The 13,880-nt window shown below is 38.5% G+C and overlaps 1 protein-coding gene across 1 annotated transcript in view; it reads right to left on the minus strand.

Moving 5' to 3' along the window:
• mpped1 (metallophosphoesterase domain containing 1) overlaps nucleotides 1-13,880 on the minus strand; it is a 150,189-nt gene that overhangs the window by 134,768 nt on the left and 1,541 nt on the right. Inside the window, exon 2 of the mRNA XM_033615274.2 lies at nucleotides 1,300-1,681. Within this exon, the coding sequence (XP_033471165.1) occupies nucleotides 1,300-1,478 (179 nt within the window). The 5' untranslated portion in view covers nucleotides 1,479-1,681. The remainder of the gene's footprint in view (nucleotides 1-1,299; nucleotides 1,682-13,880) is intronic.

Here is a 13,880-nt window from a genome sequence, read left to right on the forward strand (position 1 = left end):
ATGTTTATTACGTAATGTGCTAATAACATAAAGTTATCAAATAACTGTATTGGAGTCAAAAGTAGAACATCTTCCTCTGAAGTGAAGTGGAGTCAAAACAGAAAGTTGCATTAGATTAAAATAAATAGTAAACAAGACAAGTAACTCAAATTGTGTAAGAAATTATGTTCCTCAAATCTAAAACTTGTGGTTTCTCACGTTGGACAAATAAATTGTGGACTGTGCAAATGAGAAGTTTTTCTCTTATCTTGGTGTGCTTTCAACCACTTGTAAATTTCCTCTTACCTAAGACAAAACAACACCAAAAATAAGAAAACATTGGTGAATCCCAGAAATCAGTGAGAACGAAAAAAATTATAGATGTGAGCAAAAATAAATAATAATGCTTCCTGCATGAGGCCCAATATGTTATGCCAGGGCCACACTGTCTGTGTAAGCAGCACAGGTGTGTATTTTCTTTTTCAGCACATGGGTTAACAGGTTAGAGAAGCCACACTTCTTGCATGAGCAGCTGCTGCTCAGCTACGGAACATCAGGGAGTCTTGCTGTGGGGTTTTTGCCATGTGACCCATGCGGTTTTAGCAAAAGTTTATACAAAAAATGGTCTTTTGATAATCTTACTGGCATTATACCCCCTTTTACTACAGTTTTAATGTCTATATCTGTCATAGACACAAATATATATTCCTTTTTAACACCAGTTCTTGTCTCCATGTTAACATAAAGGCTTCCGACAATGTTTCTGTGGACAGAATCCCTTCATTTAACACAAGGTTTTTCCTTGTGAAATATTTGCATGACCATGTTGTTGAAAATGTTGTGGCTTGGATGGCTGCATAAATAAGTGGAGTACCGGAACTTAATTGTGGAAGTACAGTAGTTAAAATAGCAGGAGGCTCTGCAGCAGTGCCACAGCAACAAACTGTCCGCATGCGAGCCACAGCAGTTCAGAAAGGTAGCCAGCATGCACTGCTCACACAGGCAGTGTGGCCTGGTGTTTGCAAGTGAGCTCTCTTTAATCAAGAAAGTGAAGAAGCTTATTTCCTTGAACACTGAAATACATCTTTAACAGATAAAAATATTTTTTTTGGTTTTAATCTAAAAAATAATGAAAAATAAATGCAGAACAAATTATTATCATACTACATTATATCCAGGGTGCAATGGTCAGAGGAAATGTAAGCCAAAGGGTCAACAAAATGAAATGTGCCGTAAGTGTAAATGACAGCTGGATGCTCCTTTAAGCATCATCCCTGCTGCATATGAATGTGTACAGGCCTGTTTCTTCTATCTACTCACATGTGGACGTGCGGCGGCTGGAAGCGTCCCTGGTTGATGTTGTAGAAGGTGAAGGCCTGAGTGGGGTTGGTGCTATATTCATCCACTTCCACCGCCGTCCTGTTGCCTCGCTGGGCGTGTGACTGAGCCTGAGATTGCTGCCGTCTCGCCGCCATGATCTCTGACAAGGTGAAGGCCATGGCAGTGGGGACTGGAAGAGAGTGAGGCGTCAGGTCAGGAAGGTTAGCTGCTCGTTCCTTTTGCTTTAAGATAGTGGGCAGATAGTCCAGGCCCGAGGAGAGGCTCAAACCCTCGCTGACTGAATGGTCACAGTGAGCTGATAGAGAACATCACCTCCTCCCTCCTCTTCTTCTTCTTCCTCTTCTCTGCAGCTGCCTGACACCTGAGAGGAACACAACAGAGCACAGCTGATATAAAGATTGTGCGGTAAAGATGGGAATTCAGAGAAGGGGTGAAACAAACAAAAATAGTTTCACAGTTTAAGTCACATATCAAGCTACATATTTTCTGATTTCAGCTTCTTAAATTGGAAGATTTATGTCACTGGAAATGTAATACTTATAATACTGCTTTTTGATGATGTCACCTTGTTCTCTGGCACCTCTTGATGGGCATTTTTCTACAACTTCCTGAGGATGTATAGGCTAAACTACAATCTAAACTAAATAAAATAAATATTACAGAGAACCATTTCCGAAGACTCTGATTTCTAAGACTTATTCAATCAATTTATTTTTCAGTATTTGTCCATTTCTACAGTGATTTAACATTGGAGGAACACTTCCTGGGTTTATAGTTTCAAAAATTCAGCCAGAATTCAACAGGTGGGTGCATTTTGCCAAACTTGGTAAAACTGCAAATACCATCCATTAATGGTTAATCTGAGGACTGTAACCTTTATTAGTTGATAATAAATTTCATAAAGCCCAAGCTAATATTATCTGATGTCTTGATTTATTCGACCATCAGTCCAAAACCCAAAGATTTTCAATTTGCCATCAAAGAACAAACAGTGAATCCTCGCAGTTGATAATTGGCATTTTAAAAAATGTCTTGATTGATTTATTGATTAATTGATTAACTAATCATTTTAGGGCTACAATTACTAAAATTTAAATGTTTTTTTTTCCGAATAACTAATGAATCGTTCCTTTAATTAACAAAATTATAATTCTCCCAACTCCCAAGTTCTGAGAGCCTGAGGTCTGACCAACAGGCCATAGCAAGAGATACTCAGTTTACAATCAGAAAAGCAATAAATCCTGGAATTAGAGAAGCTGGTACTGACTGCTATTGTGCCTTGATCAAATAACTGTAATCATTAATCAGTTATTAGAATTGGAATTAGAATTGTTGTTGATCAATTATCTGTCTATTAATCAGCACACCATGATGTCTCTGTGACAGGTATGTAGTATCAGAAAGCTTGACTAAGAAGCGCTCATTCAGTCACTTATACTCACTTTTTTTTTTTTTAACAATATTTCATCACAAATAATTGGCTTCACAATAAAATTTGTTTCTCAAGCCAAACATTTTCTAATTTCAACTACTTAAATTAAAAGATATTTATTTTATACAATTTTAAACTACATTTTTTGGGGTTTTAGACCTCGACCTTGACCTCTGATGAGCATTTTTTACAGTTTCCTAATAAGCTAAACTAAAGTCTTATTCATAAAATGTTGAACAGACAGGTTTCACAACTTCAATTAACCAAACAGCATCTTAGTCTCTTGACTTGACTTGACTTGATACCTAAAACACCAGAGTTTCCCCACACATTCATTCATTTGTGGCAGCGTGCCATTGTTAAAACATCAGCCGCCACAAATAGATTTTCTATTTATGGAGCCTGACCATTCATTCATTCATTCAGTGCTACTGGAATAGATATTTACAGCATAGCACCATGTGGTCTGTGCGCAGAAACAGAGCAGCACAACATCAGGCCCATTGACAGTGAAGCTAAAGCAGTCATTATGCAGGGTCTTAAAGTGTGCATTCACTTGCAGCAGCTGCTCCTCTGGGATCTGATCAGCTTAACAGCTTAACAAATCAATTTCCCATTTCACAAGTCATGAAGTGATGCTAAGGAAAAAAATACATCTCTAGCTGCGCTGTGTTCCTCATACAGCCACACATACATTTTCATTCTGTGGGAAGCTCTGAACTCAGCATATTGGTCTTTCCCATAACAGTGCTCTTTTCTTTCTCCTATGTGGTATCTATATACCTAACTCCATGGAAGTGATTGGGAATCAGTCTGCTACAGTGGCCCTGAAGGCTCAACGCATAATATACAAAGAATTTGCATGCAAATACACACAGTAGTAGTAGTAGTAATAAGTAATAAGCTTATGCTAGGTTAACTTCAGCCATGTGCGCCTTGTTTAGTGTCCCCCGGAAACAGTTTTCATTGTGCCCCGAGCTACTTGCAGCATGTTTCTCCATTTGATTAACACATTCTCACTCCAACCTTGTCAGATATCAATGTTTGGTCGTGGACTTTCCCCTTTGACATGTGATCTGCAAGGTATCCTGGGTGCGTTGGCTGTTGACGTTCTGGGACGCCATGTCAACAGCTTGTTACATGTATTGTGTGTTTTCAAAATACACTTTCAAAGGAAATGTACAGTTTGCATAAGTCTCTTTCAAAACAAACACACTATATTGGGACAACACTGCAAATAGACTTTTTTTTTTCCCTTCAAAGACAAACGCACTTCGTTATGTTTTGCCAACACATGGTTGGGTTAGGCAACAAAAACTCATGGTTGGGTTTAGGAAAAATCAACAGGGTTTGGCTTTACAATCTTATCCATTGTGAGGGTCCAAAGGACAGAGGGATGTCGTATGCTGTAAAGCCCTCTGAGGCTAATTGTTATTTGTGATATTGGGCTCTATAAATAAAATTGATTGATTGAACACTAGCCTCTCAGATGAAAATCTGTAGCTGTTGGATCCATCCACCACCCCTCGCACCCTTCGTACCTGGACTTAAATTGGTCAAAATGTACTCTTTATTTGCTTTTTTTGTTTCTCAATTTATACGTGTTTCCTTAATTTAACTGCACTCACTGTGCTATTAGTTACTATTTATTAGGGCTGTACTGAATAGTTCAAAGCTCAAATACTGCCCAGTATCTCAAGAGGGTTGTAAAGTCTACAAGTTCAAATTTATTGAAAAAAGATAAATGTAACATTTCCAAAACTCGCAACATGTTTTTATCTAATGAAATGTTCTGCTTCTATCCATATTTGTTGCCGTTAATCCTTTTTCAAAACAAGATTTTCAAAAGCATTTGGTCCCCTGCTTGCCGCTCACAAAGGGAGGCACACTGTATTAACAGGGTGGTCTAGTAGCAATCTGACAGCACCTTAAATTACATTTATTCATCAAAGAAAGTTGATGTCATAAAAAAGACAATTAATCTGATGAATCACTTTAGTCATATTGAAAATTTTGCTCTATGATGTTTTTTTTAAGTTGATGATGTCAGACATTCAAGGCTTTATTGGAAAACCTCAATAAAATCTTCAGATGTTAAAAAACTCTTAAGTTCCCTGCAGTTTCCACATATAGTGCATTTACAATTGCAATAGGATCATTCAGGGATATATCATATGAGGATATTATGTCACTATAAACTATATAAATCAGCCATTGTTATAAAGAAATGTCACATATATTATTAATACAGGCATTTAAATACAGCATTTTAAAAGTCAATGATCTCATGTAGACAGATATCCATTTAATTAAGCAAGTACTGTTTATCAATACACATACATGCAGTTGGATCGTAATATGCTCCTTTTCCTTTTTACTCAACATAAGTATACTGAACGGTAATAACTGAGAAAATATATATACATATACATCCATACACACAGCATATACATGCATACATATTTATGTACAACAAAATAAAAATACACATATAAATAAATAATAATAACGATATTTAAAAAAGACAACGCCCATCCCACCACCCCTACCCTTGCATCACAATGCCGATTTTAGGTCACAGAAGTAAGACAATGAGTGAGAGGTGTCCAAATCTTATTCTCTCTGGATGAAGTGTGTTTGTAAGATCACTGAGCCACATCTTTGCAATGGGGACTTCTTTATTTTTTCAATGAATAAGTCGCAGTTTTTTGCAATAATGAGACTATAGGATAGGAAACATAGCTGGGTTAATTTTTTGACATCACCAGACAATCCTAGAATAATAATGAGCAGTTCTGGTTCTAATTTCAAGTACTTTAGATATAAGTTTGAAAATAGTGATCCAGTAGATCTTAACTTTGGGGCACAGACCAAAACTGTGGAGTTGTGTGTCACTTGTTAAAAGGCATCTGTCACAAGTGGGGGACATTTCAGGGTTTATTCTGTGTAACCTCTCTGTGATCTTAATTATTAATGTATCAAATCAATACCATAACCGTTATAAAAAGAAGATCTGTCTTATGGATGTTTATCGGGGCCTACCCAACAACAAGCTGAGAAAAACAATTAGTCATCCACAGCCTGACAGAAAATACAGATGGAAACTGGCTGTAAAAGCCAAAGGCTGTGAAAAACACCAGTATGCTTAAACATTTGTCGACGATGCATTCCATTAAATGATAGAACTGTGGTGTTTTTGAAAGCTCACGGGCAAGCTCTGCATTTCCTCCAGCTACTGCGGTACGAGTGCATCTGTTAGCTCAGGTTAAAGCTGATATTTAACTCTAACAGAGCCACAAAGACAACCTAAGCACAGCAGTTTCACCTCCAATAACAAGCAAAATGAAAAACGGATGTTATGCAGAATGTTAGTCAGGCTGCAAATTGTAGCTCAAGAACTCGAGTGATTTATTCTTCACAGATATCCTTTAGTTTGTGCTCTTTTAAATGTTTCCTGTGTATACTGTTATGAACAATATGTTCTTTTCATTAGATTTTTTGCTCCAGAGTTATAAAATAATAAACTGAATTAATGAAATCCTTTAAATCCCCGTCCCTGATGTGTGAGGCCTGCACGTGTGTGTTGCCCATTAAGAATGGATTCAGCTGTGCAGCTCATTTTCGGAGGCTCTGGCGACTGCTGAGAGGGAGCGGAGCCGCTGAGAGGTGCTGAAAAGACGGGGATGCTGGAGACGGAGGTGATAATTTGGGGACAGACGGCTTTGGCAAAGTCCGCCTGGACCGCCATGCGATGTCGGCGCGCCATCTCGGTTCCTCATTCACTGCAACCCCACATGCTGACAGCACACTGACGTGACACATACACACTTCACACTGCGCTTTTTTTTTTTTTTTGTCACGGGCAAATCCCAGCATGCTCAGTAAGATGTGTTTCAGGAGTGCCTACATTACATGTGTGTGTTCTGTGTGCACACAGGTTGGTGTGTGTGTGCATATTTAAATGTGTTTCTGTTGTCATGGATGTGACAGTGACAGCCCTGCATACTGCCAGTGTGAGACAGAAAGATGCATTAGCAGATGCTGCGAGATTATAACACACTGGGCTCAAATGCAGCTTTCTACATCATGTAGACAAGACAGCTGAAGCTTCAGCTCACACATTAACAATGCCCTCTGTCCAGCAGTGTAGTGGTAGTTGATGAGGTAGATGTGCTACTAGGTAGGAAGGTAGGTTAGTAAGAAGAAAGTACTACTCTCCTGTATATTCCAATGGCTTTTTGGCTGTTATATGGGTATATTGAAAAAGAAGTATACCCCGTATACCTGCATATACCCTCCATTACACCACCGCCACTGTCCACACTCCACCCTAATTTTATTCATTCTGACTCTTTTTCAAGTAAAATGTTTTATTCCACCTAGACTCTACCAAAAGAGTAATCTGTTATAGCATTTGATTAAATCTGAATCTGTTTATATATATATTATAAATTTAGAATCAGCTTTCAACAGCTGAAATATAAGTTAGTTTAAAATACCTAAGACCAAGAGATTCAATTGAAAACTGTACTTGTTGTGTCACATTATGACTAATACTGATACAAACTGCCCTATAGCAACTTTTGTTATTTGAGGCAGTATTCATTTTGACAGCTATTTCAGATTTAGCCTTAGTCTTAAGATGGAAATGCTTATTAGTTTTAGTCTTTTTTTCCTTCATAGTTATAGTCTAGTTTTAGTTGACGAAATTCAAAATGTTTTAGTCAAGTTTTGGTCATTATGTTTTCGTATGTTTTTGAATCTTTAAACCAACCCAGTGAAGCTAATTCATGTATCATTAAGAATCAAGGTGACAGGTTGTATAAAAATTACATCTAGACAAGTTTTTTCTCCAACTACAAATACTTTCTACACACTTACAAACTGTCATTTCTCCAGCAGTTTTTGACAGGTTTAAGGGATGATTTACGAGCACAGACTTACTGATCATTATTTGAAAAGCTCAACATCTCTCTATATACTCTCAAAAACTTTGACACCACAAATAACTAATCTGAAGCCCCTTTTACACTGCCAGATTTTCCGCTAATGTTGGGCCATTTTGCTGGCCAGCTGCGACTGTTAATACACACAGAGAATGGCAAGTTGATCCGAGGCGCCCAATTTCCCGCCTCGTAGGGTAGTCACATTGGCGGAACCCTTTTAGTTTAAAAAGACCAAGGTGGCCTTCCGCAACGGGAGGGGCTGTTGAAGACTTGTGGGAGGAGCTGTTGATGATGCCGCACGTGCGAGCCACTGGTGGTGGATAAACAGGAAACAGCTGATAGCAGGAATTAGCGAGCAGCTAGTAGCAAGAGGGAAACACAGACACTGTAAGATGAGCAACTGAGGAGACAAGGCATTGCGCACCCTCCTTGCCCTCGCAAACGACGAGGCTATTAACCGTCAGATGACGGGGACGGTGAAGAACGGGCTGATTTACGAGAGAATCGCCGCCTGACTAGCCGCGGCTTCCCTCCCACGTCACTTTTTATGTCACACTCTAAGCCACACATTTTGTTACTTGCTCACTCTCCCCAATGCCCCAAAAAAGGCTAATTCTGTATACAAAAATAGGCAGGCGGCATTTTGCTGCACTCCCTGATTTCGTTTTTATACTGCCAATGCTGAAAAAAAGACTGATTGGGCTTCCCTGCAAATTTACACAATTCCTATCTCAAAAGAGCTTGAGATGACTAGGATTTGTGCCAGGTTCATTGTAAACTCTGACTTATCCATCTCACTAGGCAAAATAACTTCATTAAAGCCCGGATTCTTTGTGAATCTGCAGCATGTTATCCAGGAGGTTTAAACTCGTGTCCTCTCACAGAGTTGGTGATTAAAACTAAATTTTCATCTCTGTCAGAGAAAACTGATCTAAGTTCAGACTGTTTACTTAAAGCACAGCTACACTCACAGATAACTGAGCCTCCTACCTGCCTATCAGACAGCATCAACCCATAAACCACCTTAAGTCTAGGCTGAGTGGAGTCCTGCGGGGATCAGCTGTGAAGTCCAGTGGCTGGTGGCTGCTTGCTCCGCTGCCGAACAGCAGTTTACCAGCAGAGCTAACTGCTAACAGCCACCACTAGGGTTGCCACCTTGGATTTGTGAAAAAAAGGGACACTCAACCAAATGTTTGAGGCGGAGGGCTCAGCCATTATTACCAAGATGAACATGAAATTCATAGGAGACCAGATTTGCCATGATTTCATGTTCTTCTATGTGCCTGTATTTTATATTAATTTTTATATAAATGAAAAAAACAAATCTGTATTACTAAATTCTTACATTTTTACATGTATCTCACCATAACAAATTGGAAGTTAACATATTCTGCCATTTATGAAGAGGGGAGACTCTCTGGATTCCGGCAATATAAGAACCATGATGCTGGGACATTCTGTCACTTCACAGCTGTCCAAAACATGTGGTTTGTGCCAGGCGGACATGTTTGCCAGCATTTTATCATTATTGCAAGAAATTCCATTGACTCATTCACAAGTCAAAAATGTGTTTTATCTGAAAGAAACATGCAATATTTACATCTAAGATCATAGAAAAATAGTCAACCAAGTGCAATGATGTCCTCCAAGATAATATTTGACACTTTGTTTGCAATAAACAAAAAAAAAACTGGGCATTAGGGGGGCACGTGTCCCCCTCAATGTATATGGTGACTATGGCCCTGTCAGCATGCATAATTAGGCTACAGTTGTCTGGGTGCGCAAAGGTGAAGTGCGCTTGTCTTGTCATACAAAGTTTGATGGAGTGTCAACTGGACAATATGGAGATATTTGCATCTTGAAAGCCGGACTACAAATGTGGACAGACAGGGAGAAACACACACGAGCCTAAGACATGGTAAGATATGATATTCCTCACTATATGAAGTGACTGATAACAAGATCTGTATAATGGATTGTAAAGAAATTCGTCAGGATTTTATTTGGTAGACAATTAATCTGGATTTATAGCGTGATGGGATGACAGCACAATGATGTGTGGTATCACTGGAAAGCTATGTTCCTGCACTTTCATGTGATATGTGTGGCATTTCTGTGCGATGCTGCATTCGCGAGTAATCCACCCAAGAGTAATGTGTGTGCAAAGCTGTATGAAAGCTCTGTTATACATCATTTTAGTGTAACTTTATCATTTTTTTCGCTGTGAAAACATTTGGAAAGCTACAATTCCGCTGTTTCACGTGATATTCATGGCTTCTTGCTATGATGCACGGTCGCGGAGAAAAACCATAGAGAAGAACAGGTGTGAATTTGGACGCACTATGCGTCGTTCTGGATGGACTCCTTGGCCTGCTGCTGCTGCATTTTCCCCAAAAAACGGGACAAATTGTGTCCCGGGAAAGATTTTTTTTTTCCCAGGACAGCTGATGAAAAAAGAGAACAATTCTGGGAAAAACGGGACGGGTGGCAACTCTAGCCACCGCTGCAACTAACAAACTCCACAAATCCATTCAGTAGCTCCACCATCCACAGTCAGACACACACAGCTGATTATTTACTGCTGAATTATAGCTTACAACTCGCACCAACGGCTGACGCTGCTCTGGTGTTTGTGTTTTTGCTGGCTAGTGAAACATCCTGGTACAGGCTATTTACTGGAGTTTACCAGCCTGTTGCTCATGCAGTTTTCGAAGATAATGACAAGCACGGCTGTTTTCGGCTTTTGAATATCCAATAGTCCACCACTAACTTTTGGAACTTCTCGTCTTATCGAAGAAAATGAAACATTAGATTTGGTCTTAGTTTTTTATTATTTCGAGCTCGTCGTTGTCTCGTTTTCGGCATGAAAAAGAGGTCTTCACGAAAAATATTCATCATAGTTTTCATCAATGCAATTAACAGTGGTTTAAGGAGACAGTGTGTAAGATTTAGGGAGATATAGTGGCACCTAGCGAGAGGATTGTAGATGCAACCAACTCCTGGTTAGAATTCCTTTAGTGTTATTTGTTCAGGAAGTTTTGGAGTCAAATTATTGACAGAGGTCCCTTCCTCTCCAAAACAAATGGGCCAGGAAATTAAAACTGGTAAAAACACTAAATAAAGCAGTTTCACAACATAAATCAGTGTTTTTCTGACACGGTTTGGCATGTTGGAGACAGATGCTATCCTAGCACCTGTTAATGTACGCTTGCATTTTTTCTGATCCAGATATTCAGGAAGTTTTTACTGGGAGCCGAATAAAACAAATGAACCCAGTGATTTAAACCAGTAAAAACACTGAATAAAGCTGTTTAATGATAGAAAACATTGTTTCTCTGGTGCTGTTCGGCTCATTGCAGACGGGCTGCTAGCTCAGCACCTGCAAATGTGGGCTCACACAAAAAGGCCAACACAAAAAGGCAAATGGCCCTATCTAGAGCCAGTATTTAGTTTGTCTGTTCCGGGCTACTGTAAAAACACCACAGTGCATCATGACAGACTTCATAGACAATGACCCACTCCATATGTAGACAGGAACAGCTTGTTTTAAGGTAACACAAAAACACAACACAATAATTCTTATTTTCAGGTGATTTTACACTACAGAAAACATACTTGTTATATTATTTTCCATTTCTGCCTAGATATCCCCCTAAACCTGACACACTGGACCTTTAAGGATGTGGAAATAATGGACAATATAAGAAGACCGCTAATGTTACCAGTTTTCTACAACTGCCACTTCCTGCACACCTGCTCCTTCTGCAGAGGTAACCACAGCAGGAATAGCTGTCTCCACATCCCAACCACACCTGCAGACTGACTAGCAAAGCACATTGCACTCCTCAGTAAATGTTTAACCCACTGCTCTACACAGTTATTCTGATGAAGAGTTTGTTCACTTTCTCATCAACGGTTTCAGACAAGATTTTCATACAGGCTTAGAGATCCTGACACTTGCATATCTGCTGCAAATGTGCTTCCCTTTGTGGTTGTTTTGTGCCTCTTTGTGGTCATTTTGCATCTCTTTGTAGCCATTTTGTGACTCTTTGAGTTTGTTATGCTTCTCTTTGTGGTCAATTTGCATCTCTTTGTGATCATTTTAGATGTCTTTGTCATTGTTTTTCTTTTCTTCGTGGTTTTCCACAAAGACTCTTTGTAGTCATTTTGTGTCTCCTTGTAGTCATTTTGTGTCTCTCTGTGGTCATTCTGCATTTTGTGTCTCTTTGTAACTGTTTTGCGTCCCTTTGTGGTTGTTTTGCATCTCTTTGCAGTCTTTCTGCATCTCTTTGTAGTTGTTTTGTGTTTCTCTGTGGTCATTCTGCGTTTTGCGTCTCTTTGTGGCCATTTTGTGTCTCTTTGTATTCTTTTGGACTCTCTTTGCTCTCTTTGTAGCTTTGCATCTGTAGTTTTTCTCCCATCTCTTTGTGGTTGTTTTGTATCTCTGTGTGGTTTTTGCTAATCTTTGTAGTTTGACTTTTGAACAAGAATGTTAATAGTCGCCTCAAACAGAGGATCTGGTCCAGATACCTTTTGGGACCGTTTATTAATCCATCCATGGGAAAGTCCACTCATGCATTTTCCCTGTTTGTATTTATTGATCTATTACGTCAAAACTACAACTACAACCAAAAGACATAGAGTTCTTGGGGAGAAACCAGGAAGGCAGTGTGATGCACTGAGGAGGAGGCTATGACAGCAGACTTTTTGCCTCAACTTCGAGTGTGGCCCCTCAGACAGGACACTTTTTCCTAGAGATGCAATTGGACAACATATCTGACAGCCTGGTTTGTCTGAATCATACAGAATCCTTAAGTCATACACGTTTAAAACACAGGCTTCTGTCAGAGGAAAGAAACAGAACCAGCTATAAATGTGACTGCGGTTGTAATTTAGAATCCTAATGCCAAAATATAAGAAATTTTCCTGCTATGAAGGGTACATGTGGCAAACATGTATACTACCCAGGTCAAAGGTGACACAAAATTTGACCCACCTATGTGCATGATGGGTTAATTGTACATTTCATTTATTATTTTACCTGTTGAGAATCACATTTTGTTGTATTCAGGGTTCCCACATATTTTAATGAACAAAATTTCTAAACTTTACCATTACTTTTCAAGGACCCATAATATATACACACACATATATATATATATATATATATATATATATATATATATATATATATATATATATATATTTTTTTTTTTTTTTCATTGCATTTTTCCAACATATCAGATTCAAACTCTATTCAAACATAATTTCAGCCTGCTGGCACTTGGAGAGAGAGACGGGGAGAAGAAACGTATGTGATGATAAACAAAACAGTGTCACACACTGACACATATTAGAGCTACACTACTTTGACAGCTACTGAAAATACATTTTCTGTTATGTTACTTTGCATGGAAGATAATCTATGGAAGATTAGTGTAACAATTTCATTGAACACAACAAAATTCCATGACTTTTCCAAAAAGTTCAATGATTTTTACCAATTCCATGACTTTTCCAGGCCTGGAAAATGTGACTGTGAAATTCCATTCTTTTTCCCAGGTTTTCCATGTCCGAGGGAACACCTGTGTATTTTATAGTATTACGACAGTCCTCAGCATGCATTACACAGAGAATGGCTATGAGTCTACACACACTTCTTGTTCTTACAAGAGCTTGTAACAATTAATGAGACTATCTTCAATGACAAGGAACATTTTCAAGTAAATGCCTAGTTAATACATTCACAAACTTTCAGTCATAGACCTTCTTCAGGCATACAAGACATATCCCCTGGCAGAACACTACCATCTCTTGGTTTTCTATTAAATCCGCAGCAGAGCATTTTTACATTTTTAGAGAGCACACAAGTATATATTTATACAAATATTTATATATATAAAAATATAACAATTATTATTATGATTATTATTATTATGTCAAAGGTGAAGTGCAGATCATTTATAGCATTAAGTAATCCACTCAAACTCAAGAACCGATAACTTGTTGCTTTAAATAGACTGACCACCTGTACCATTTCATGCTTTTAGAATGATGTAGAATTATCTTTTTTTAAATTTTTTTAAATGAAACACAAAACTGTGCACAAAGAAGCAAACATAAAGATCTGCATCCATGCTTGTGTCCTCTCACCAATAAAGATATAATACAACAATTGATGG

This window comes from Epinephelus lanceolatus, chromosome 23 (genome assembly GCF_041903045.1).
Source record: "Epinephelus lanceolatus isolate andai-2023 chromosome 23, ASM4190304v1, whole genome shotgun sequence".
In the NCBI taxonomy this organism is placed as follows: domain Eukaryota; kingdom Metazoa; phylum Chordata; class Actinopteri; order Perciformes; family Serranidae; genus Epinephelus; species Epinephelus lanceolatus.